General features: G+C 33.5%; 4 protein-coding genes and 1 non-coding gene across 5 annotated transcripts; 1 reads left to right on the top strand and 4 right to left on the bottom strand.

Moving 5' to 3' along the window:
- The first annotated feature begins 10 nt into the window (after window positions 1–10).
- LOC113395238 (farnesol dehydrogenase-like) lies at window positions 11–13,857 on the top strand. The gene is made up of 6 exons (XM_026632806.2): window positions 11–163; window positions 1,027–1,192; window positions 1,676–1,817; window positions 4,201–4,330; window positions 12,799–12,924; window positions 13,620–13,857. The coding sequence occupies exons 1-6, from the start codon at window positions 32–34 to the stop codon at window positions 13,662–13,664; spliced, it is 741 nt and encodes a 246-aa protein (XP_026488591.1). The 5' UTR covers window positions 11–31; the 3' UTR covers window positions 13,665–13,857.
- Window positions 5,164–6,782, bottom strand: LOC135193896 (uncharacterized). Its single transcript, XM_064218294.1, has 2 exons — window positions 5,614–6,782; window positions 5,164–5,319 (listed from the first exon to the last, which is right to left on the bottom strand). The coding sequence occupies exons 1-2, from the start codon at window positions 6,311–6,313 to the stop codon at window positions 5,231–5,233; spliced, it is 789 nt and encodes a 262-aa protein (XP_064074364.1). The 5' UTR covers window positions 6,314–6,782; the 3' UTR covers window positions 5,164–5,230.
- On the bottom strand, window positions 13,498–19,977 carry LOC135193897 (uncharacterized). Its single transcript, XM_064218296.1, has 3 exons — window positions 19,820–19,977; window positions 16,439–16,657; window positions 13,498–13,835 (listed from the first exon to the last, which is right to left on the bottom strand). The coding sequence occupies exons 1-3, from the start codon at window positions 19,928–19,930 to the stop codon at window positions 13,695–13,697; spliced, it is 471 nt and encodes a 156-aa protein (XP_064074366.1). The 5' UTR covers window positions 19,931–19,977; the 3' UTR covers window positions 13,498–13,694.
- LOC113395245 (uncharacterized) lies at window positions 14,398–15,784 on the bottom strand. The gene is made up of 6 exons (XM_064218298.1): window positions 15,412–15,784; window positions 15,261–15,323; window positions 15,104–15,166; window positions 14,941–15,021; window positions 14,804–14,863; window positions 14,398–14,625 (listed from the first exon to the last, which is right to left on the bottom strand). Exons 1-6 carry the CDS (start codon window positions 15,763–15,765, stop codon window positions 14,458–14,460), a joined length of 789 nt encoding a protein of 262 aa, XP_064074368.1. The 5' UTR covers window positions 15,766–15,784; the 3' UTR covers window positions 14,398–14,457.
- A 6,044-nt stretch (window positions 19,978–26,021) lies between the features above and the next one.
- Window positions 26,022–26,093, bottom strand: Trnaw-cca (transfer RNA tryptophan (anticodon CCA)). The gene has a single exon. It is a non-coding gene; the product is annotated as a tRNA-Trp (tRNA).
- Between the last annotated feature and the right edge of the window lie 394 nt (window positions 26,094–26,487).

Below are 26,487 nucleotides of genomic sequence, written 5' to 3'. Positions count from 1 at the left end.
ATATGTTATATTATAATTAAATTTTACAGTTATGGAGCGTTGGTCAAGCAAAGTAGCAATTGTCACTGGCGCCAGCTCCGGCATCGGTGCGGCCCTTAGCTTGCGTCTCGCCAACCATGGTCTGACGGTCGTGGGATTAGCTCGCAGGACTCATCTTATTGATGTATGTATATATATCTTTATGGAACGTTTGTTTGTTTAAGGATATTATACAACTTATGCCTTCTTAGCTGATAACACACTTTAGGAACGAAACGATCGACTCCACCTCCAGACAAAATTCTCTTGTAAATATGATTGTTAAAAAATATCTATAAAAAAATAAAAGACCCGCAGAGTTTCTTTCGCCTGTTCTTCTCCAGTCTGAGGATGTTTCTTTCTGAAGTGGTGGTTTTTTTCTTAACAATCAATAAGTAAGTGTAATGCTTCTGTTTTAACTTGGACTTTAATTTTGGGATTACAAGTCCATTTTCATAGTCAACTATCCGTTACGAGATGTCGTGTTTCAGTGCGCAATGCGGGTCAGTCGCAATAAAACTTTGACCTTAACTGTTTATAACAAATGATACATTGCGTTCGCCTATTGTCAATTGATCTAAGTTGCAATGATCAACGCATTTCAAGAGGTTTATTTATTTTGTTATTTGACATAACATTAGCCATATAAGAACACCTATATAAATCAATCGGTTAAAGACTAATTACTGAATTCCTTATCGGTTTGGTGATAGCTTTATATTTAAATTTAATCATGTATCTATGATTACTCTAGTTGAATGTGTTGTCTATTCCATAGATATATTTCAAAAACAGATGAATACAATGTCCAGACTAAATAGCACTGTAATAATTTATATCTAACAAAATGTAAAGATCAAATTGTTTATTGACGTTTTTAGAATCATATACAATAATACGTTTTTATTTTATTGTTGGACATATTCGGTTACTTATCACGAATTATTCAACTTATCAATTGACCCGTTATGATAAAATACAGGTATAATGTCACCGTATTTATTTTAGGAACTTGCTTCTAAAGTTACGGGAGACGGCCGCATCGTCACAAAAAGTTGTGACATTTCAAAGCCTGAGGATATAGACGCGGCATTTCAATGGGTGGAGCAGAAAATAGGAGGGCCGCACGTGCTCGTTAACAATGCTGGTGTCTTAAAAACAGGCTGTATCACAGGTATTTGTATATATATACACTATCAACAGTTTTACGTGCTTTCCGAGGTTCCGGAGTAAACAATGTCAGGCTACCGGAGCTGTATCTGAAAATAACCTTTGAATGTTCCACAAGGCCGTCTTACAACAATTTGGGGCCTTAGTGCACTAATGAAGATATAGGCCCAAAAACAGATTTCTGACCTTGTTTTTTTCTTCTTCCTATCCTATCAGAATTTTTTAAAACAGTAATTGATAACGACAAACACATCGCATAACATCAACTACGTACAGTAACAATGTGATTAAAGAAAAAAAATAGTGAAATTATACTACAAGTGAATATATCGGCCTCTCGGGGCTCTGAGGCAAGACCCTAATACTAAGGCTGGTGACCTATATTTTAACTCAGGATCTCCAGATTCACCTCGACGATTAACGAGGCACTTAACACTATGACAGCTATGAAAACAGCCATCAATTAATTATAAATGTATTTTTGCAGACGCTGGCGACAATCCATTGAGCGACGACGCCATTTTGTCTACACTCGATGTTAACCTTAAAGGAATGATCATGTGCACGAGGAAGGCCGTTTCCTCCATGAGGAAGAGAAATTTCAACGGACATATTATAAATGTTAACAGGTAACGCAACGATTTTTTTTATAAGTCGTAATAGTCATTGAGCCGAGACCCAGTGGTTAGAACGCGTGTATCTTAACCGATTATTTCGGGTTCAAGCCCAGGCAGGCACCACTGAATTTTCATGTGCTTAGTTTGTGTTTATAATTCATCTCGTTCTCGGCGGTGATGGAAAACATTTTGAGGAAACCTGCATGTGTCTAATTTCAACGAAATTCTGCCACATGTGTATTCCACCAACTCGCATTGGAGCAGCGTGGTGTAATATGCTCCAAACCTTCTCCTCAAAGGGAGAGGAGGCCTTACGCCAGCAGTGGGAAATTTACAGGCTGCTAATGTAATGTAATGTAAAAATAGTAATTACTTCACTGTGACGTCAGAACCAGTCGGTAGAGTCAGCAAAAAAAATTATTTGAAAAGTTATTAATTGATTGTTGTAGAGGTATAATCTTCAACTCTCAGAGTAAGTCGCGTTATATCATCTTATCAATATAAGATGTAAGTTGCATTAAAATAACCATTTTTTTAAATGTCTATCAATATATCGATACTAAATAATTTTAGTATTATTAATGACTTTTAAAATATATTTAATCACAAGTTCTCAGCTTAAATTATGTACTATTATATCTTTATGAAAACAATATATTACGAAATAATACAAGATAAAAAAATTTATAACACATCTTATCGTGTTTCTGATAACATATTTGTGTTAATATTTGCAGAATAGAACTTTTAAGGTTCATTATTCTGATATCTTTGAAGTGGTGTCAGGCGTTCCACAGGGCTCACATATCGGACCAATTCTTTTTAACGTATTTATTAATGAGATCACTAAATGTTTTCACCACGCAAGCTATTTCTTATTTGCCGATGATCTAAAATTAATGAAGCCTATAATTACAAACGCTGATGTAAATAAATTGCAAGAAGACATTAACAGATTGGAGATTTGGTGAAGCGCTGACAATATGATATTTAATATAAAAAAATGTCACTACGTACAGTTTACTCGCAATATAAAGGCCGAGCCAAACAAATATTATATTAACACACTACAAATTTTACCATTGCACTGTATACGAGACCTTGGAGTTACTTTAGATTCTAAACTGAGATACGACGCAAATATATTTGATATTGTATCTAAGGGATTTAAAATTCTCGGTTTTATACTCCGTAATATGAAGGACTTCAAGAATATTTCTACCAAAATTAAAATATTCATGACTCTAGTTCTTCCCATACTGGAATACAATAGCATTATATGGAATCCACAGTATGATGTCCACATCAATAGATTAGAACAAGTTGAAAATCGCTTTCTTTACCATCTCTCCTACAGCGATTCACAGGCTAAAACATCACGAGTTATAACGACAGACTTAAATATTATCACATGACCTCTTTTATAAATCGTAGACATATCACAGATGTTATATTTCTACACAAAATAATACATGGAGTCATAGATTGTAATAATCTGTTGCAAAAGATTCAAGTTAATGCTCCTTCGCGTATGCCCCGTATAAAAGCATATAACTTATTTAATATTCCTACATTTCAATCAACCTTAGGCCATAACGCTGCTGTTCCAAGGCTTTGTAGACAATACAACATACTTTCTAGAAATAATAATGACCTCGATATTCATCGTTACAGTTTGTCCAAATTCAGAGTGTGTCTAACTAAACTTTTAACCTTACACAAAAAAATATTTAATTAATAAGCTATTCTTAATTTTTAAGTTACTAATTTATATTTGTTTTTTACTGCTACGTATATTTTTTTCACTTTTTATCTTACTTAATTGTATTTAAATAATTATTTAGTGCATGCTGCGGTCTCCTATAATTGAAGGAGCACACAACTTGTAAACCTTATATTGTTTAATTTTAAGAATATGTATTTAGTGTGTATCTTTTGTTGGAGACTCGAGAATTAAATAAATAAATATATACATTTATACAAGCACCACGATAGCTGCTATTGACGCAATGGGTAACCAATGAGCGTTCATTATTTCAGTCATATAAATAAAATCCTTCTGACTTTTATCAGCGTTTTGATACTGAATGCAAACTATTTGCCTTATATTTAAAATTTAATATTTTATTATATAAATTAGCAAGCTGACCCATGTGAATCTACGGAATTACCAGTTCTACCGAACAAGCAGCACTAGATTTTCATTTGTTTAATTTTTGTTTATTGTTCCGTTTCATGACATATTTTATATATTATTTCTTTATTTATATGAAAGAGAAACTAAACACTTATCATCTAAACATTTTATATGAAAATACAGTGTGATTTGCCCTTGCAGGTGTATACAACATTACTTAAAATGGTTTACGTAATAGCATTTTGTTATCAATTTCAGTATAGCAGGACACTACGTGCCGTTCAAATCGAGCTTGAATGTGTACCCGAGCACCAAGCACGCTGTCACTGCGTTCACGACAGCTCTTAACACGGAGCTGGCCGAGTTCAACTGTCAAATCAAAGTCGCGGTAAGGAATCATAACAATTACAACCAGCGTTGCAGAATTATCGATAGTTTGACTATCGATAGTTGACCTCGAAAACTATTCAGAATATCGATAGTACTATCGATAGTATTATTTGATCAATACTATCGGTAGTATCTATAGCTCTCCGTGAGCAATACTATTGGTAGCAGCGATACTATTGATACTATCGATAGTATCGATAGTTTTGGACTATCGATAGTTTAGGTTAAAGTAATGGTTTTTACTATCGATAGTATTGCTTATGAGAAGCTATCGATACTTTCGATACTATCGATAGTATTAACAAGTGACAATATTATCGATAAACTAGTGATACTATCGCTAGCACCTTAACTATCGATAGTCTATCGATAATGGACTATCGATATGAAACACTAATTACAACTTTAGTTGCCCTGTGTAAAAACAATTAAATACACTATTATATATAAATTGACTCAGTTTTTAATATTTTTTGTAATAGAAAATGTTTGTTGATTTCTGACAATTGCAATGGCCCACTTAATATTAGTATTATTAGCAAAAAGCTAATAATTAAATTAAAAAAAAAACAAAACTACTCCAAATAAAAGGTTTCTTATTTATAATCAATTTAACTATTTAAACTTAAATAATAATAAAAACAAAATCATTAAATCTTTTATTAGAATATCTTTAAATCAACAAACAAAACTTGTACTGAAATGTTCTAGCAATTATATTGTAATAAACACAAAAATATAGATTAAAGATTAGGATTACAAAAAATCTCGTCAACGTCTTTACGTTCCGAGTGCCCAAGAAAAAGTGTCCGATCCCCCTTTGTCATGCTCTTTTATAGCTTTATAACAGTAGGACACGTGACCACAACACCGGTGATATTTTTGTCGCTAACACGGCCTATCCTGACGACGGCGCGCCCTCGCCCGTTTGATATGGCACATCGTTTGGTGGATCTGGCATTTGATCTACGAACTCCTCATTCTCAGCTAAAACGAACAAAAACATCGTTATGTTATGAAAATTTTTCAATAAACAAACATATTGCAATCAAATGTTAGCAGAGCCCTCAGGATGCTACCCTCGAAATAATAACTTCATATGCGCATATAAAACATCTATTGCAGAGCCCTCAGGATGCAACGAGACAGAGGCTTCAGCATGTCTACCCAGAGCAGAGCCCTCAGGGTGCTCTTTACCATAAAACTAATAATTGTAATCTCTAAGCAGAGCCCTCAGGATGCTTAAAAGACAGAGGTCTCAACATGTCTTTGAATGCTTACTTTCGAAGAATGATGTACAAGTATCAGGGGTCCATTCTCCATGCCACATAATCATGTATTCAGCTGCAGCTTGCGTGGTTTTACCATACGAGCCGGCTAGCAATTTCAACTCATACCTCCCATGAGGTAAAACTTTTTCCACTTTATATGGACCCCGCATGCCACCATCCAGTTTGCCTGTCGATTGACAGGTCTTCAACACAAATACAGTGTCACCGATCTTAAACGTACGAGGCGCAACTCGAGTCTTGTTTGTGCGGTAATCCTGGAGGATTCTATTACTTTCCAGAGATTCACTGGCTTGTTGTCGGGCCAATTCACGCAACGACTCACGATTAGGGCTTGTCCCTTCAAGCGCTATGTCTCGCACAATGGAACGTAGCACTGGTGTTGTGGCCTCGGTACCTATTAACAGATTTAAAGGAGAGCATTTAGTTGATTTTTGTATTGAAATATTTAATGTAAGTTGTAATTTCCATAAAACATCGGACCATTTTTCTTGTTTAAAATTACTTTCTATTCTAATCATATTCAAAATGGTTCTACAATAGCGTTCTACTTGTCCATTACTTTGGTGCATTTCAGGTGTAATCAAATACAAATCACTACCCATTTCTGAGACCCATTGAACAAATACAGTATGTTCATACATTCTGCCTCTATCAGCTACAATTAATTTAGGTGATCCAAATAATGACATGGCATTTTGAAAAACTCTTTTAAGTTCAATACAATCTTGTTTAGCAATTGGGTACAAAAGGCAATATTTTGTAAACGCATCTATAATAATAATAACAAACTTATAGCCATTCGAAACTGGCAATGGCCCTAAAACGTCACTATGCAATGTTTCAAACGGTACATTGGGCTTACTCCACGATTCGATTGGCTGTAAGGGTTGTCTAGCACATTTTTTGTAAGATAAACATACAATACAATGTCTAATATACTTTTGAACAAAAGATCTCAACCCTGGGAACCAAAAATGTTTTAAGATTAAATCGACAGTTTTATCAACACCGATATGCTGATGTTCATCGTGAAATATACGTAATAAACTAAGACGATGTCCTTTTGGTATATAACAAAGTAATTTTGCATCTTTACCCACAGAATTATACTTATAGTAAAGCAAATCATTGTGTTTTACATAACGAGATGAATCAAGTTCCCCATTATTCAATTTTTGTAAAAGAGTCTGAGTCTATTCATCAGCAGCCTGTGCTATTTGAGCCCAATTTCGAGGTCTTTGTATTTCACAAATGTTTACCGGGTTGCGACTGAAATAGTCAGCATGTGCTAATGCTGCTCCCTTACGATACTCTAATTCAAAATCGAAATCTTGAAGATAGATCCACCATCGAGCTATTCTCGGTAATAGATCTTTCTTTCGTTGAGTGTGTTTCAAGGCATTACAGTCTGTTACTACTTTGAAGTGAATGCCTATAAGGTAATGCCTAAAGTGTTGCAATGCCTTGACCACTGCCAATGTTTCCAACTCATATGAATGGTAGCGTGACTCTGCGCCAAGTGTAACTTTGCTAAAATATGCAACAACAGTCTTGCGACCATCCATATGAGTCTGAAGCAAGACAGCCCCGTACCCTAACGCGGATGCATCGGTATGAACTTCTATTGACAAAGAAGGATCGAAAATATGCAAAACCGGTTCATTAGTAAGACGCGATATGATGTCTTGTCGAGCATTCTCTTGATCGTTACCCCATTCGAACTTTACCCCCTTGCGTAAAAGTTGAGATAAACAAGCAGTTTTTATTGAATACCCAGGAATATACCGTCTAAAATACCCTGCTAGTCCCAGAAATTGCCTAACCTGTTTAACGTTAGTTGGAACTGGGGAACGAATCAAAGCTTCAACTTTATAAGCGCTCGGTCTAACCTGACCATTTCCAATCGTTCTCCCTAAATATTCAACTTCATTTGTGAGAAACGAACATTTCTTTAAATTGAGCGAAAACCCAGCAGAAGTTAAAACTTTTAAAACATCCCGTAAAGTGTCTAAACCCTCATTGATAGTTAAACTAGGTATGAGTACGTCATCAATGTATACTAAGACGCGATTTTGTTCAATAAAAGGTCGTAATGTATTTGAGATAATGCGTTGGTAAACAACTGGAGCGTTAGCCAAACCGTACGGCATTTTTAAATACTCGTAGTGTCCATCTGGGGTAACAAATCCCGTCAAATGAATACACTCACTACTCATTGGTATTTGATGGAACCCAGTGGCCATGTCAAGGCTTGTAAAAAATTTACTTTTACCTAGTCTGTCTATGTGATCGTCAATAAGTGGTAGAGGGTAGCGATCTTTTACAGTTATTGCATTCAATGCCCTAAAGTCAACACACATTCTGTCTGTGCCGTCTTTCTTTTTAACCAAAAGGATTGGACTAGAGTATGCTGATTCTGATTCTCTTATAATACCTTTAGATAAAAGTTCCTTAATAATTTGTCTAACACGCAATTTTTCTTCGTGAGAGAGTCTGTAAGGTCTATAAACTATAGGGGAATTATTAGATAAACGTAGAAACATAGATCCAGTTTTGACCGTACTCGTGGCGGTGCCAGTAATAAAATGTTCCGCGAATTCATTAACAATTGATAAAAGACGATCTTTATCAGTGCCAACCAAAGGTGTTTTTATGATATTGTCAGATGTTGTTGTTTCAATATTAAATACATTTTGTACACGTGTCAAACATTGTCTGCCTTTCGATCGCGTGTAAATAACCCCATCCCTGTTCAAAACGTCGGTACCTATTATTATAGGCGTATTCATGTAACAATCAGCAATAATATGAAAATCGATTTCTAAAGTAATTTCTGGAAATTCTACAGTCAACACGGTCGAAAAGCATGACTCTACTTCTTGACTTCCAATACCGCGTAAAATACGAAAACAAGGCGTCTTGTGACTTTTAAAATGTTTTATGATAGATTCCGATATTAAAGAAATTGTAGACCCACTATCTATTAAAATATCAACAGGAACGCCTTGTATAACGGCCGCGCAAATATCATTTTTCCTTCTATTATCAACAACTTCACGACAAAAGTTTACATTAGGTTTACCCTGAGCTTCAACACGTTGTTTTGTAAAACAATCCTCAACTTTATGGCCTATCTTTTTACAGAAAGTGCAAAGATCTATTTTATTTTGCATGTTATTTGTATTATTGGGGGTAGTTGATGGAAGGTTACGCACATTCCCATTATTGTTATTTGATTTAAAACGTTTCGAACATTTATATTGCTTATGACCAAAACCACCACAAAGAAAACATTTACTTTTTGTATCACTATATTCCCTCTTACGCGTATTAACGTAATTAGCTTTATAATCAGACATTTCGCGATGCCCTCGAATAATCTTATGTTGTATCGGCTTAGTATAAATTGAAAAAAAATTCACTAAATCATCAGGTGTAAGTTTGGCGTTAGTGGCGGCAGCGCGTATTTGAGGATCAATTATACCCCTTATTATAATTGCTACTATTAATTCATTACTTAAACCATTAACAATTTTTAAACGTAATAATGATCGCCTCGCATATTCAGCATAAGTAGGATAGCTATCGGAATTAGTACTCATTACTTCAAACAATATATTTGCGATGTCAACCTTACGAGGGCATAAGGCCTTAAAGTCCTTTTTAAAGTTAGACCACGTACGATTACTTGTAACCCACTCGTTTAACCATAATTTCGCGTCCCCTTTAAGGCAATTACCAATATGAGATAAACACTCTCTATCGTCCCATTTATTAAGAATACGTACGTGATCGACTTCATCACACCATGCATCTATATCATTATACTGCGGGTCAAAATTTGAGATATAAATATGGGTGGATCTTACCGGGATTAAGTTGATGGCGTTAACAATCCTGTCGGTCACCTCACTCACTATGGTATCGGAGGATACCGATGGTCCCGGCTGTACAGACATGTCCAGACTAGCAATATCGGATACCTCGGTGGGACGCGGCAGTGGTGATGCTGGTTGTCTTTGTGACTCCGGGTGACCAGATGTTGATGGTAGTACAGGCAACAAATCAGCAGTGCCTGATCCAGAAGCCACTGCATTGCTTAATCGCCCGTTACTGGAGCTATCTTCCAAGGCATTGAGACGGTCTAGAATTGCATGCAACTGCTGTTCCAAACCTTGTATTAGTGTGTCATTAGTATTTTTACCTCGTTGTCTCTTATTTGTGCCCGACATGTTAGTCAGACACAATTAATGAGCCCTAGTCAGAATGCCAAATCAAAAGGAAATCTAGCTATGGAGCCAGATCCCACTTCTGATATTAGCAAAAAGCTAATAATTAAATTAAAAAAAAAACAAAACTACTCCAAATAAAAGGTTTCTTATTTATAATCAATTTAACTATTTAAACTTAAATAATAATAAAAACAAAATCATTAAATCTTTTATTAGAATATCTTTAAATCAACAAACAAAACTTGTACTGAAATGTTCTAGCAATTATATTGTAATAAACACAAAAATATAGATTAAAGATTAGGATTACAAAAAATCTCGTCAACGTCTTTACGTTCCGAGTGCCCAAGAAAAAGTGTCCGATCCCCCTTTGTCATGCTCTTTTATAGCTTTATAACAGTAGGACACGTGACCACAACACCGGTGATATTTTTGTCGCTAACAGTATGTTGATTGTTCATGGACCAAACGTTTATTTTGAAACAAGTAAAACAAGGGAGAAGCAGCTTTTGACATGCAACGGTCACCTGATTATAAGTGGTCACTACTTCACATAGATATTGGCGTTGTAAGAAACATTAACCGTCCCTGAAATCACCAATACGCCACCGAACTTGAAAGCTGAGATGTTATAGACATCATATCTGTAGTTACACTTCCTCACTCAATCTTCAAACGTTACAAAATAATTATCTTAGCTTTAATACCAGTTAGTAGTCGACACTAAAACTTCGATTAAGGACTACATTTCATTGATAGACTTCTTCACCTAGAATCTGTGCAATCGTTCAAGCATCGTGGAGTGTAATGGTGCGTGATACCGAACCGAGCAATTCTCATTCATTTCCCTCGCCACGGCCTGACTTGGTTTGTTTGCATCACAACAAACATACTTACATAAACTTTCGCGTTTCTTTTATAAGTATTTTACCTGTTTTCTTGGTGGCAATTGGTAAGCCCGCTCGTGGATAGTGACACCAAGAAATATAATATATAACTAACATTATCAATGCTCCATTAATCTGGGAATGAAGATGTTAATGTCAAAAGCATCAGGCGTCTTGTGCCTATAGTCACACTTCGCTTACTTGGCTTTTGGGCTACCCTCCATACCGGTTAATTTAATTAGACCCCTGAGTAGTATGAGCTCAGAGGCGTACAAAGTCACAGTCCGCCTTTAACTTTGTGCCTTGTCTTGTTTGACACGGACTCTAAAATTTTGTATATTTTTTTATTTTATTATTAAGGACAACTTACAAAACATACACCATTTATAGGTTAAAAATAAAGGTAATTACATATTTAGCTGAGTGTTGTTTCAATTAAAAGTTATCACGGCATGGAAAAGGACAGTTTTATCTATTAACCTAACACACTTTTTTCTACTATGTTATACAAATTGGGACAGAAAAAAAAATACTAACAATAATAATACAATATAAAAAAATGCAAATTACAAAAGACAAGACAACTACAAATTACCAACTAATTACTAAACAATTAAAAAAAAAATGTAACTTTTTATAGGTAACGAAGACTTTATAACAACAGTGCAACAGCTACACACTGTAATACAAAACGTAAACCATATAATACATACTATAAACGTGATCGATATTGAAGAACATAGTGATCATTATTTTATTTTATTATTTATAATTTATAACTCATACTGGGCGATCTAAAGCTTGCTATAATCCTGCTTTTAAATTTTGGCAGACGGTCCGAAAAAATGTCTACATCAATTTTTTGATTTTTTATAAGTAGGTTATACTGTCTAGGTAGCCTAGTTACGTGAAATCGAAAAAGGAGCGTATTTACTTGTACGGGGAAACCTTGAGGATGCATTAATATTAATTTTTTCTACGAGGTTGGGACAGTCTAATGTACCGTTAACTATTTTGTAAAGAAAAATCTGATCCAACAAATGTCTCCGATCGAGCAAGCTATTTAGCTTAAAGTATTCTAACCGTCTATGATATGTAGGCAACTGTTTTACCTTATTGCATTGATATGCAATGTGCCATAGGAAACGCTTTTGAACCCTCTCGATACGTTTGATGTGTACTTCATAGTGTGGAGACCAGACCTGAGCACAATATTCTAGACCAGATCTAACCAAGGAAGAATAAAGGCCAATCTTTTCCACCATTTAAATTGTAGAGTTTGTTGAATTGTTAATGCCAATAAAGTATAATTAAAATTCTATACATCCTTCCTGTAAATCAAGAAATATTAAGTCAGCTCTTCTTTATCATCAATACTTTGTATGGAGTAATGTGTTTTTTTAACGTTAAATTTGTTAATTTTTGCTTCGAATAAGCGCTTCTAAGCGCTTCTAAGAATATAAACGGAGTCCTTATGCTTAACGGGCATAGACCTAAAGCTGCGACAAGTTCAGACGTTATGATATTATTTCCAACTCTTTTTGAATTTTTTCTTCAATTCTGAAATGCCTTTGTCAGAATTCTTGCATTTTCCCAAAATATAGAGCACTCCTTAATAATTAACGTGAACTTGTCGATTAGATGGTAATTTTGCACCTTTTATTTGATGGCTGACAGTCCGATAAAGAAAATATTGTGTTTTTCACTTCGTAATTCTATCGACATATTTATAATATATATTGCAATAAACAATAACGCAATAATAATCTTAAAAATAACATAAAAAATGACAAATAAAATACGTAGTTAGAGGTCGCAGCGCAATACCCGCCAAACTGGTATGGAGAACTTTGAATCGGAAGTCGGCACGGATTATCGTTAATAAAACAGCCTTATATTTTTTTCTAGGCAATATTGGGTTATTACTAAAGTTTTAAAAAGGTATGCGTAAAAATATATCGAAGTTGAAATTTAAGAGACACCCTAATGTATGTAGGTTCTTAGAAGTTTTTGTCATTTTATGAAATGAAATTGTTTAACACACAATTTTTTCAGAGTGTTTCACCTGGACTAGTAAAAACAGATATGGTCACCGATTTTAAAGACGACATGCCGATTCTGGAACCCGAGGCTGTAGCTGATGCTATACTTTATATTCTCTCCACACCCCCCAAAGTAAATGTGAGTATTCTATAACTTTAGCTGCCTAGCTACTGTCATACACCTCTCCAAGCATTTTTTTTTAGCATTAGCAGCCTGTAAATTTCCCACTGCTGGGCTAAAGGCCTCCTCTCCCTTTGAGGAGAAGGTTTGGAGCATATTCCACCACGCTACTCCAATGCGGGTTGGCGGAATACACATGTGGCAGAATTTCCTTGAAATTAGACACATGCAGGTTTCCTTACGATATTTTCCTTCACCGCCGCGCACGAGATAAATTATAAACACAAATTAGGTACATGAAAATTCAGTGGTGCCTGCCTGGGTTTGAACCCGAAATGCACGCGTTCTAACCACTCCAAGCAGGGGTATCTTTTTCTAGGAGCTTTTGCTACAAGACTTCACAGTGCGCTTGGTCAATCAGACGTAACAGAATATTTCAGTTGTTTCAATATAAATTTCAAAGAATACGTAATGACGTTTTCCCAGATTTACATAAATTAGCTATTTAGACTCATGTGTTCGATCCACGTGGCTATTTTTTAAAAACGTAATTCGTTGCTAATGTTTAAATAAAAGTATTATGATTATTTAAAATTTATTTATTAATGTATTAATAATATGTACAGTATTTCATTTGTAACTACAATAATATATTATGTACACTTATTATGGTATATTACGAATATTAAATATTTTCAATGTCTGCATTATAGATAACAGAATTGACGATTGAGTCAACATTAGAAAGAAGACTGTGAATTTGTAATTTACGGCATAAAAATTAACATTTAACCGGAAGACGAGGAAAAAACTGCCGATGAAGCCACTCCCAGTATTGATGTTCCAAACTGTAATATAGCTCGTAAGATATCTAGCTTCAGTGTCCACAGTGGTGATGGTGCATGTTCATCAGTAGTATCCGGACTACTCTGTAAAAATAAACAATGAAAATAGTAAATGACAAATTTTAAAAGATGACTTTTATTTTTAAAACAGGATTATCGAAGGAGGTTTAAGGGATATGGGAGAGGATCTGTAAAACTACTCTGTTAAAGCAAACTCGATAATAATGACAATACATGGTTTCGGCACACAAATGGTGAAATGTCAAAGTGATATGTGACGATTCAAATGTCTAACATTATCTAAAACGGGATATTTACCATGTTTTTTATTTTTATTTGGTGGAGCTCGATATTTCGACATTATCTACGAATGTCTTGTTCACGAGACTTCAGAAAAAAAAAAAAAATAAATAAAAAACATGGTAAATATCCCGTTTTAGATAATGTTAGTAATAAAAATAACCATGTTAATTTAAAATCTTATAGATTCAAATGTCGTATCACAATAAGACAGTTACAAAGAGACATGAGCTGACACTGAATAGTAGATAGAATAGTACTCCAGTCGCTGAAAATCTATACACAGTAGCAATAATTAAAATAGGAAGAAATTTTACAATAAATATCTAACTGGTTTCGAGGTAAACTGAAAAACGCAGAATATGAGTAACATATATTTTAACTTATTCACTAAAATAAAACAGTCTCAATAATTTTCTTTAAAATATCTTCTCCATGGGTGGGAGCTAGAGCTGCTCTTAGACATATCTCCTAGGATAGACGTTATGAAGCTTAGGAAAAATCCAGCAGAGTCTGCCATAATCATTTTGTTTCCATTGTCTTCTTCTTCAGAACTTGCATCTGGATCTCCTGCCTGTAAGAAACTCTTTTATTTAAAATATTTTAAGTACGTCAAATATTTATGTTTAAAGCTGATATATTATATATTTTTTAAATTAAATATTAAAGTAAGTCAAGCTCATACAAGCGTTCGAAATGAAAGCAAATTCATTAAGGAATTAATATTAAACAAAACAGGTGATGTTACTTACAGCGCTCGTGCCCTTAACCAACTTCGATAAGAATTTTCCAAAGAATGCTCCATTATTTTTCTGTGGAAAAACAAGTTATTAAAACATTTCCTGAATTTGGATAAATAACACAAAATCACAAAACGTAAAATTCATACTGCTCCACCGCCGGTGATTGTATCCAATGACGTAAGAAGATAACTCGCTATTATAGCTCCTGGATTCTCTTCGCCTTCAGACTGAAATATATATTTATTAATAATATTATTTAGAACCCAAGCATTAAACCTTTATATCTAAAAATCTCGATCGGACACGTACCAATAATCCAACGAACAGTCCTATACCGGATGCAATAAGAGCATTAAGGTCGATGCCATCACCCTATAAATAAAATGTGAAATTTAAAATGTAAATCATAACGTATATCTAAATCAAGCTTTATTTAATAGTTTTTAATTAATATAACACAACCTACACTTAAATTAGCTATAATTCCACTGATTGTCGCAAGAAGAGATCCTAAATCTGACTGACCATCCTCCTGCAAATAAATAGAAATATAGAAAATAAACGTCACAAGACTCATATTATTATTTATTATTTTGATAAGACTACATAATACTTACACCTCCACTGAGCCCAGCCAGTAGACCTAAAATCCCACCCCCCTCACCATCCCCACCTCCTGGTGGTTCATCGTAATCATCGTCATCATCGCCTTCATCTAAATTAGAGTCCGAATCTTGTTCTGAATTATTTCTATCATCCTCTAAACTCTGTTCGGCTGGTTCGTCTTCATCGATTTCATTTTCTTGTTCAGAATCACTATTAGAATCATTGTTATCATATTCCTGCTTTTGAAATGTAGGGGGTTTCAAATCAGCTAAGTAATCAATGTCGATCTCATTATCAGCCACTCCTTGTCTACGGATAATGATTTTTGGCATGTTACGTTTCACGATTTCCTTGACAAGCTTCATCAATATGTTCTGTAAGGTTTAGTCACGATCATTTATTATCGTATTTATTTATTAAATAATCAAACATTTTATATTGAAAAGTGACTTACCTTTCACGAATAAATAGTGCAATAAAACGTGACCACTTCCAGATAAGTGCAGATAGATTTCACACGAGTTGTTTTTTTTTATTGCGAGAAAACCGTGTTCAAGAAGCTTAAACAGTGCATTTGATATTCACACAGAAAACTAAATTGTTTTCATAAATACTTTAAATGTATGGTGTAAATAAAATATATAACAATATACAAAATAGCACACAATAAGATCTGTTATTATTAGTTTCAGTGTATATGTATTACATAAAAAATATCATGGGTATATATGTACTTTCGATTAAATTTCAAAATATATAATTCAAATTTAGAATCGTCAAGGCAGCATAAATACTTCTATACCCAATCTATTTTGAAATATAAAATTTAATATTATTAAGAACCTTAAACAATCACATGCATAAAAAAAACCTAGAAACTAGAAGTGCCCGTGAACAATATAATGTTGCAGCTCATGCAACTTTTGTAAATCCATATGTACTCATACGTTTTAGTTTTTGCAGTGCAATCAAGTAAATAATATAAATAAATAAAACGTCTAAAGTATGTAGATTGTTCATAAGTGTGTTAATACTTACGCTCGAAGTACTTGATCCAGGAAGAAAGGCGGTTACTAATTTGAGTAAGCTGAAGATGTTACTGCCACCGCCATCTGATGGATATGTTGTGGGTGTGTCGAAGTCATCATCATCATCATCATCATCATTATAAGGCACGGACGGGGGTAAATCATAATTGACAGTGTTTAAACTTGAATCAGGCACGGTTATTTCGCTATCCGATGTTGATATTTCGATCTGAAAATAAATATTACTTTAATAACTTATGCGATGAAAATGTCCCGATCTTGATTTATGGACGAAAACTTTGGATGATGAAAAATCTTTGCCTCTATATTATGAAATAGTTTAAGCTGTAAAATAAATACGTCTTCATAAACAGTATATTAATAAAGTGTGGCTTTAAAATGTTTTCAATGAGCGTGTATAATTATCAAAACTATGAACCGAATTGAACTTATCAAATCTTTGTCTTTCGTAAAAATATTTTAATCGAACAACACCAATACTATGTCAAAAATAGTTTCAGGTGTCCGTTTACAATTGTAATATGTAAGTATATGTATTGAGTTGTCAAAATAACCATTTTTTTATTATATATTTGTGTAGTGAATGCAATAATATATAACATTAATAAGAAGGCGAGACCGCTTCGACGGAACGATCTAATTGAAGGTCGGTCAGGTTAAATGCGATTTTAGGTTTTAGATTCAGAGTTGGCATTCTTACTTATAAAAAGATATATTCTTAAGCTTCAGTGTGTTTGAGAGTCCCACAAGGAATCACCTAGGCCCGTATATTTTTCTCGTTTATATAAATAACAATTTAATTAATTCTTAAGTAAACGACTTCTTTGACGATAAGTCAGGGCGAGAAATAAATAGCACTTTTGCAACAGTCAACGCCCATCAAGTACGAGAACACAGGTCATTAAAACTAAACAAGTGTATTAAAAAATTGCAGACAGCGACAAAAACATTTAACACGGCCATTACACGTGAGACAAATACCACAAAACCACCTTGAAAACGCCTGACAATGAAATCACTAAAAGTGAGATATGATGTATTGTTTTCAGATATTATTGTGAAAACTAGAATATTTAAGTGACAAATATATAAAGTTTACATATTATATCGCGGTTAAGTAATGGTTTTTCAATATTACCTCTTACGATACAATCTATTCTACAAAATATGGAGTTATACGTTTTTGAAATGCCTAACTGAAAATTCTAGAGCAATATATGTTATTAAATCTTGTATCAGAAGATGCAGTTCGTTGGGAAGAAGGTTCTAGTGTCATATATTATTATGTAAGTAGCAACGCTTCGCAGTTTCAATCAATTTAAATTTAGACTTTTGAAGCGTCATGTTCTGGTGTTTATAGTAAAGTACACACAGCTAGAACATGTCGCACTGCTGACCTAACGTCTATATATAAATTATATTAAGCACCGTTTGTATACATACATATATTTTTTGTATTTTATAATACTGGATTCACCTTTGTATAATAATTATATTGAATTTTTACCTTTGCTAATGTTATAGATCTTAGGAGATTGTTTCTTTGTAAATACCAATCACCACTAGAACTGTTTTTATTTGCATTATATAGCCGGTTTATTGATAAAGATGTTATAAATGGTTTGATTTATCGCGTCTTGTACACTAACAGCAATACTTAGTCTTCATCTATAACATGATGCTCCGACCTAAGTCGGCGAAGCTGCAACCTTGGACGCGAGTTAGCTGTTCGACGAGACGTATGAGAAGTTAATCATACTATAATAATTATCAAATTAATCAAGTAGACTAAAAGTACGTACTTTTGAATCGTCATTTTACGTTAATAAATTTGAAACGAAGGCCACTTATTCAGTACGCTAGTTCCGCGTGTGATTAACAACAATTTAAGAATATCTATATTGATGATTACGGTGGCGTTTTATTACTGTGTGTGTGTGTTACCTAATGAATAAACTACTAAACCACTATACATAAAACTCATATTAGAATAATACAAGGCTGGCAATGTCTTGTATAAATATTCATTCACCAATCCAGACAGAAACATAGCAATATGATATAATAATATTACCCGGTAGATTTTGTGATAACTATTATACAAACAGACTGACACAGGCCCATCCACCAAATTAAGTACATACATATATATTTATATATATATTATACATAGTTGTCGATTCCGAACCGGTGGTAGCTTTACTTTATATAGTTTGTTAAATGACGATTCAAAAGTGCTTGTAAAAGCCTACTTGAATAAAGTATATTTTAATTTTGATTACCTAATCATAAAATTATACTAATCTAACTGAATCGAAGACTTGAAAGCGTCACAATATTTTTACCCCACTAAGCCAACAAGGCGGTTACTAGCATCCTATATTCGTAACCATGTACATACGTTCTATATCTTCTAAGTTTTGGACTCGGTGGACTTTTATCAAAATATGCCAACTCGTTTACTTTATAAATTTAATTTATGCAAGTTAGTAATTATAAGGAATTCCGTCATACGCAGCTTATTTTGATGCGTCTAACTTCCTCATTATCCATTATTATGATTTCTCAATGTGTTCACGGTATAAATGATTTTATTTGCACGTTAAATATGGCCTCGTTGGTGTAATGGCCACAGCTTAAGACCATAGGTTAGGTTCAAACCGTGGGTCGGACCAGTAGAATGATACTGAGTATTTCTATCACGGTTTGCCGAAGTCTGAGTTGCTCGAAGTTGTCAGTGAAGTGGTTTGGATAGCGTAAATATAGATGCGGTCTTTACTTCTGTCTCATAATCCGATGGAAAGGGCAAATCCGAATCGACGGTCGAGAGTTTAGACATAGCCCACCGGATTAATAAGCTGAAGTGGCAGTGGGCCGGCCATATTTGTCGTAGAACCGATAACCGTTGGGGAAAACGTGTTCTAGAGTGGAGACCGCGTCTCGGCAAACGTAGTGTAAGACGTGCTCAGGCACGGTGGAGTGACGATTGGCGAGGAGCTGGATGCGAGTTGCCGAAGAAACACCACAGTGGCGTGCATTTGGAGAGGCCTATGTCCAGCAGTGGACAAATATGGGCTGATGATGTGATGTGATTTGAGTTTAAACACTGGACTAACGACTTTACACGCTGTCTGAGGCACACGATAGTAAAAACACACACAATTTTTTAAGCTTCTTAGTATTTTCTCGGCAATAAAACACGATTATATTTCAATAACCTGGTTCAGAATTTGAACTACGACCTTATAACAACTAAGCCAATGTCATATAAAATACTATACACGATAAATAAACTTCGAAAAGAACAAAATGTCCAAAAATACATACGAATAGGAAAGACTAAGTGTATACATTTATTATAATAACTTACCGGTGCACTAGAAGACTGCCTCTTCGACCGCATTAAACTAGATGGCAGGCAAAATGCATTGGCCAACACGGACAAAGCCAGGAACACACACAAGCTGCGTCTACGACCCATGATTGTCACTACCCAAACATTGAATGCTGAAATCAACAAACTGGAATATAATATATATAACACGGTTAATGATTAATTTTCTAATGGAATCCAGTTTTGTTAATAATCATTAAATCATTACGCTTTTTAATAGGTATTATTAATAATTAACGAATCTAATCATAACTAATCATCTTTATAATTACGTAACACAGACTAAATAAAATCGAAATGAAAATATACTTTATTCAAGTAAGCTTTTACAAGCATTTTTCAATCGTCATTTAACAAACTATTTAAACTAAAGCTACCACCGGTTCGGAATGTAGATTCTACCGAGAAGAACCGGCAAGAAACTCACTAGTTACTCTTTTTCAACATCTAAAAATACAGTCATGTTAGTTAAATACAATTATATATGTATGTTATGCCTCCTGCTGGGAAGTCAACAAGTATTAACTCTACATTTTTTAATCATCAATATAATCGTGTATTGAATAATATGTCTTCTTTACCGATGTATTTTTTACAAATGATTTGAATCTATGAAACGGCAAAGTTAAAAATGTCTGCGGAATTTTATTATAGAAACGGATACCTTGCCCCAAGATTGATTTATTGACTTTGCGGAGTCGGAAACTTGGCGTTCATATTAAACATATTCCTATAATTTTAATTACGTCTACTATTATTAGGTACGTATATACGTTGAGTACATGTGTATTATTTTGAATAAACATTATTTAATTAATGAATGTTATTTAAGATGAAAGAAAGTACAGGTAAACAGCCCGTAAGTGATGAGTTTAGAGCGTAGTCCTCTACGCTGTTCCAATGCGGATTGGATACACATATTGCAGAATTACAACCGACTCGTGTAGGTTTCCTCACGATGACAATCAAATAAAGTCAATGGAAACTCACTGGTGCTCTTCCTGGTTTTTGTGTGATGGATACTGAGGATATGATTGGAGCTAATCATGCTGAACTGATGACTAATAAATAGGGCAAGGATAAGCGAGTAATGTATGTTCTGTCTAATATAAATTAGTTGTTTCTTTTTTTTTTAATTTAAATCATCTTTAACATTTTATATTATGTTACTAGTTGTCCGTTGCGACTTTATACGGGTAAATATGTACAAAGTTGTTACAATAAAATTTATTTTTATAATATTAACCTTTTTTAAAATTATATAAAACGTCACAAAAGTGTCAATTCGCTAAAATCCGTGCCGTTAAGTGTTAACACATTTCCCACTTCCCATATATCGGTATTGCTAGCCCAATACATCATTTTGGCATTTTCTTTGAATTTAAATAATAAAATAAATTACATTTATTTTATCAGTGCAGTGAAATAATCATTAAAATTAGATTTTATTATCTAATTCGTTTGTTGTATTTGTTGGAAGTCATTTTGCATCGTTTCAGATTAGTTTATTAGCTGTCATCCAATAAAGGGTTAGTTTTTAGTTGAAAATGTCGGAAATTTATTATGACAGATTTATTTTGCCTTATAATTGGCTTTTATTAAATAATATGGATATAATTCCTATTTAATGTTGGTGGTTATACTGGCCACACTCCCGTATCTTTCAAAGTTTCAAGAACATTCAGTTCGTTCTTTTTGCATTTTTATGTCATCGGCTTAACACCGAATTCAAACTTCAAATTCGATATTCTGAATATATCGGTGAGCTACCTTAATAATTGAGTTTCTTAATTTGTGATTGATTGTTACTTCAGTGCTTTAACAGCGTATATCTTTTCAGAATATATTTATAATGGAGTTTTGAAGTTTGATAAAAACTTCAAAACTCCACTTTAATTTTTTATACAAACTTGGTTACACCGGCCTGGCGAACGGTGTACTAAATAATCAAATATACAATCTTTAAATCGTCAGTGGCGCCTAAATTTTAATATTTAATAAGATAAATTATAATGCATTGTATTTTCAAACATTCCTTTTATCCCAAGTGACCCACGCTGAGTCCAGCTGGCATATTTTTTAATTATCTATAGTACCAAAGCTGTAACTAAACTATGTAACTAAACTTATTGTAAGATTTATAAATTTTGGTTTCTACAATTAAATAGTTATATAACAAAACTGTTTTCTTCAAATCCATACCCACAGTAAAAAGGTAACAAAGTTAAAAGTTACATCTCTTGAAGTTAAAATTCCAAAAGTCCTTTCTCACTGAGAAAATCACGTTCAATTTCAGACCAATTGGACATATAGTTTCCGAGACAAGTCAACTAGTGGTATTTCGTTTACCTATATATGTATATAGGGTTCTAGCAGCTATCCTAAATTGTTTTATTGTTGTACCCTCAGATCGTGACCACGACTTGTGTAACTGTATCGAAACGATCTTGATAACCAAAAAGGTGATATAATTGCGGCTTAAACGGATAACATACGACACAAAATATTTATGTTTATAAGTTAAAAGTATTTATTATTTTCTTACCTTAAAACTTTTATTTATAACGGATCTGTATGTATTAAATATTTGCTATTTATTTTATGAGATTATCACTGGTTTTGTTTGCCAAATATATGCATATATAATTGCGTTATGGTCACTAGTCATATAACGTTACTGTGTTCCACTCGTCATTTTTATATTAATTTTATTTATATATTATATATTAGTATTATTATTTACATTAAAAGATGTTTACGTAACAAATCTTACACGAATATTGGTTCGTTATAAATCGCAAGGACTGTCTTATAATAAAACTTGGTTCCTGTCACGTATACAGCATGTTTAAAAAGTCATCGCAAAAGTTATAAAACTTTTTTTTGTTCGTGATCGATTATTCTTGTTTATGTTTACTTGGTGTTAGAGTTTGCAAACTCATCTGGGTAGGTACCACATTTCCACGTAATCTAGACATGGGACATAATGCTTTAGTTCCCAATGGTTGATGGCGCTTTAGCGATAAAAGAAATAGTTCATATTTCTCACAGCACCCATTTAAATGAGCAGTTATCACCTCCGCGTCAGGTGTCACGTCATCCAGTTCAACTATACATTACATAAATAATATATCGGAAACAATTTAGCCGTTTACATCTACGTATGGTTGATTGATGGTTGATTCACTATGTGATTGAGGACTATAATTAAAAAACATACGTTAAAATTTGTATCCATAAATACAATGAGGTGAGTGGGGACAAAATCAGTACCTTCTTATTGGTCTTGTTCTCCAGGCAATGCAAGTTAATAATTTCTTTTCTATTGACTGCATAATAACATAATAATTATAAAAATTGGTCGAATCAGTCAGAAAACCGATCGGTACGATCACACCCCCCACGCACTATACAGTTTAATTTTAAATTAATGAAGCGTTCTTATTCCTTTATGTTAAACGTTTAATAAATCTGTATATGATTCTTTAATTCATCATAACTTCAGTGATCGAAGGTTGTTAACTTTAAAAAAAATTATACATATTATAACAGCCTGTATATATAGGCGTTGCTTCGTACGAAGGTCCCGGAATATCGACACACGTAAGTTAAGTGTTGCGCCACGACCTGCCACTCACCATTTGTCGCTTGTTACCATACAAATTATCAATGAACATCCCCATTTATTGACCATCCGGTTCCTCTGTTTGTATTACGAAAATTTGATATCATTGTTCGAATATTAATGACAGCCCGCATAATGTCCCACTACTGGGCAAAAACCTTTCTTGTTAAGTACATTTGAACATCCAGGTTTCCTCACGTTTTCTTTGTCGTTTTTTGCAGCCGAGCACGAGGTAAATTATTATAAATACACGAGAAAAATCTTTAAAAAGTTTAAATCAAATAAATGCATATGTAATTGCGTTATTGTCATTAGTCATATATAACATTATTGTTACCTAACCATTATTATTATTATTATATATAAAAATATGCTTACGTCAAATCCTTAACGAATATTCTTTCTATATAAAATAAAGCAGAATGAAGTGTGAATGATTTTGAGATTGAAATTCATCAAAATCGACCCAGCCTTTTAGAATTATAAATATAAAGATACATAGATTACCGACCTGTGACGTAGTGATTGTATATAAGGAGAAATCTTAAAAGAGACATCCAAACCAAACAAACGAAGCAAGCGAATGTGTAGACACTTAAATCGTAACAATATTACAGATCCTAGTTTGTGTGTTTTTTATTTTGTTACACAAACACACTAGAACAACTTTGTATATTATAATAAATTTTAGTAAGAAACGAAAAACGATAATAAGTTTGAGAATCATACCTTTTTATATTGATTAACGTTTCGACAGTGTTACCTGGTTAGCGGCTACTGACTCGCGTAAAATACAGACTGCCAATAAAACGAGATCGGGTTTATCCGTTGAGCAATTGACAGTAGCACTTGGCCCTAAGTTTGGCAAAGCCTACTGCCTACGGTTTTGTGCTTGAACTTTAACGAGTGATTTCGAAAATCAGGTAGGTATTTTTTTTACTATTAAAATAAAATACCTTCTAATCTTAAATGCTTCCCTTTTCGAGTTATGAAGGCATCGTATCTATTATCATAAGAAACTTGCGATGGCTTGAATATTCGTGGTAACAAAATGAATTTCTTAAAAGTAAAATAATCTCAGATTAGATATCTGAAATAGTACAAGTGCTGTTTTAATTTATTCTTAATTTAGAATCATTACTACAACTTGTAAAAGGTAACAGTTACAAATAGGAACTCATAATTAATATTTATTAAATCACTTAAAATCGAATCGACGTCGAAAAACAAAACAGTTTTAAATATACATATTGTATAACATATAATTACGGTCTAAAATACTTTTTTAATTTTTTATACACAAAGAGAACAACACTTTGAACGGTATAATAAGGATTAAAAAAAAAAACAAATTTCTACTTACAGTTCCTTGTTTAAAAATTATTCGTGTGTAAAAATGACTTATTCAATGTTTGTCCTGTATATTATGCAATGCCACGACCGTATAAACTTACGAATAACACGAATGTAATTGAGGCTTTACTGCGGTCACTCGGACCTCAAGGTCCAGAGCGAGTTTAAATGAACTTTATCTTACGTAATATGTTACTATTATTTTAATTTCAAGTAATTATAATGCGTATTACGAAGGTGGAACTAATTAAAATAACTCGAAAATTGTTTTGACGAAGGATTCGGAAGTTATAATAGGTTTAATTTAATCATTGCTCTTGGGTCTCCTTAATCTTTACAGTTTAAGACTGCAGGTTATGAGGTTCCAGTTTTCCTAGTTCCAGGCTATCCAAAGTTTTTTTATCTCTTACTATAAGTACTTATTAAGTATGTACAAATTGATTTACGTTCTTGTGGCGAGAGAAGTTGCTTTTTTACTTTATTATATACTTGGATTTATACATCCGTACTACTGAGTACGTACTACACTATCAATGTTTTTTTTTTATAAATTAATGTTATGCTTAAACTATTTTTCCTGTATTATGTAATTACCTTCAAGTTACAGATAATGTGACAAGGTTTATATACTTATTATACTTTGGTTTCAAAATTAAACAAAGTTCTTCTTGAGTAAATTGTCGTTTGAAAACGACATCAATTCAAACTAGCTTCTCCTGATTTCCTTTTTTGGAAAAATTTAATCTGGACTACATAAAAGGTAACAGCCGATCATATAGATTTATATGTGATTTATATCGCTTGCTATCTCAATTTTACTCTGAACTGGTAATTTGTTTTGCAAATAGAGCCGCCCTAGCACAATTTGGAAGAATATGGAGCTCTGAGGAATACCTATCTATACCTATTTTGTTTGCCATTATATATATATATATATTATATTTGTTGGCCTTTCAAGTTTGAACCTAGGCCCGAGTCCTATGTGCACTTGTGGCAAATATGGTACTGTTTGCTAAATACCTATTATTAACCAGACCAGCGGCTCGAATCCGAAGATCTCATTATGTCATCGAACTGAGAAATTTCAGAAATCTTATTGTTGAAAACGAACTGTATTTTTTATTTATACTAAAAGGATGTGATCCAATATAATATTATATAAGAAATAAAAAAAAGATTGTGAGGTATAAAAAGGAAATTTGACCCCGACGTGATTTGAACACGCAACCTTCTGATCTGGAGTCAGACGCGCTACCGTTGCGCCACGGAGTCCTATGAACATTCGATAGAAATCAACGTGTTCAACCATCGCCAATTTAATATTTCAGATTTTTTCCTACGATTTATTTCAGACTCACTAATTTTGCGTCTCCGGAGATTGTGGCCTCAACTCTATAAACAATTAAGCAAATTTCTTTCGCATTCCCAAAAAGTGGACCCACCGTAAACTTTTGGTAGTCTAGTATTTTATGGTTGCGCGGTCTCTTGCTTTAATTCGGATATAAGTAATAACATATGGCTTTGGCTTATCTCTCGTCATATTCTGCTAAAAAATCGGAGAAGTGTATGTCAATCGAAACTAAAAAATTAAATATATAACTTTGCCATTGAGTTAAGTTAGAAAGAGGCCTACTATTTCTTTATTCTATTGAAAGTTGCAAGAATA

Source organism: Vanessa tameamea, chromosome 21, assembly GCF_037043105.1.
Source record: "Vanessa tameamea isolate UH-Manoa-2023 chromosome 21, ilVanTame1 primary haplotype, whole genome shotgun sequence".
Classification (NCBI taxonomy): domain Eukaryota; kingdom Metazoa; phylum Arthropoda; class Insecta; order Lepidoptera; family Nymphalidae; genus Vanessa; species Vanessa tameamea.
This window is presented reverse-complemented; position numbering and strand designations above follow the sequence as displayed.

Excerpts from the sequence above, each read along its gene's own strand:
- LOC113395245 (XM_064218298.1), bottom strand. The coding sequence starts at position 15,765 with ATGAAGCTTGTCAAGGAAATCGTGAAACGTAACATGCCAAAAATCATT. Across the intron at positions 15,324-15,411 it reads TGGCTGGGCTCAGTGGAGGT|GATGGTCAGTCAGATTTAGG; the intron begins GTAAGTATTATG and ends TATTTGCAGGAG. Across the intron at positions 14,626-14,803 it reads TGGTTAAGGGCACGAGCGCT|GCAGGAGATCCAGATGCAAG; the intron begins GTAAGTAACATC and ends AGTTTCTTACAG.
- LOC135193897 (XM_064218296.1), bottom strand. The coding sequence starts at position 19,930 with ATGGGTCGTAGACGCAGCTTGTGTGTGTTCCTGGCTTTGTCCGTGTTG. Across the intron at positions 16,658-19,819 it reads GGCAGTCTTCTAGTGCACCG|ATCGAAATATCAACATCGGA; the intron begins GTAAGTTATTAT and ends ATTTATTTTCAG. Across the intron at positions 13,836-16,438 it reads CTGGATCAAGTACTTCGAGC|AGTAGTCCGGATACTACTGA; the intron begins GTAAGTATTAAC and ends TTATTTTTACAG.
- LOC113395238 (XM_026632806.2), top strand. The coding sequence starts at position 32 with ATGGAGCGTTGGTCAAGCAAAGTAGCAATTGTCACTGGCGCCAGCTCC. Across the intron at positions 1,818-4,200 it reads CATATTATAAATGTTAACAG|TATAGCAGGACACTACGTGC; the intron begins GTAACGCAACGA and ends TATCAATTTCAG. Across the intron at positions 12,925-13,619 it reads CCACACCCCCCAAAGTAAAT|ATAACAGAATTGACGATTGA; the intron begins GTGAGTATTCTA and ends TCTGCATTATAG.
- LOC135193896 (XM_064218294.1), bottom strand. The coding sequence starts at position 6,313 with ATGTCATTATTTGGATCACCTAAATTAATTGTAGCTGATAGAGGCAGA. Across the intron at positions 5,320-5,613 it reads TTGTACATCATTCTTCGAAA|CTGAGAATGAGGAGTTCGTA; the intron begins GTAAGCATTCAA and ends TGTTCGTTTTAG.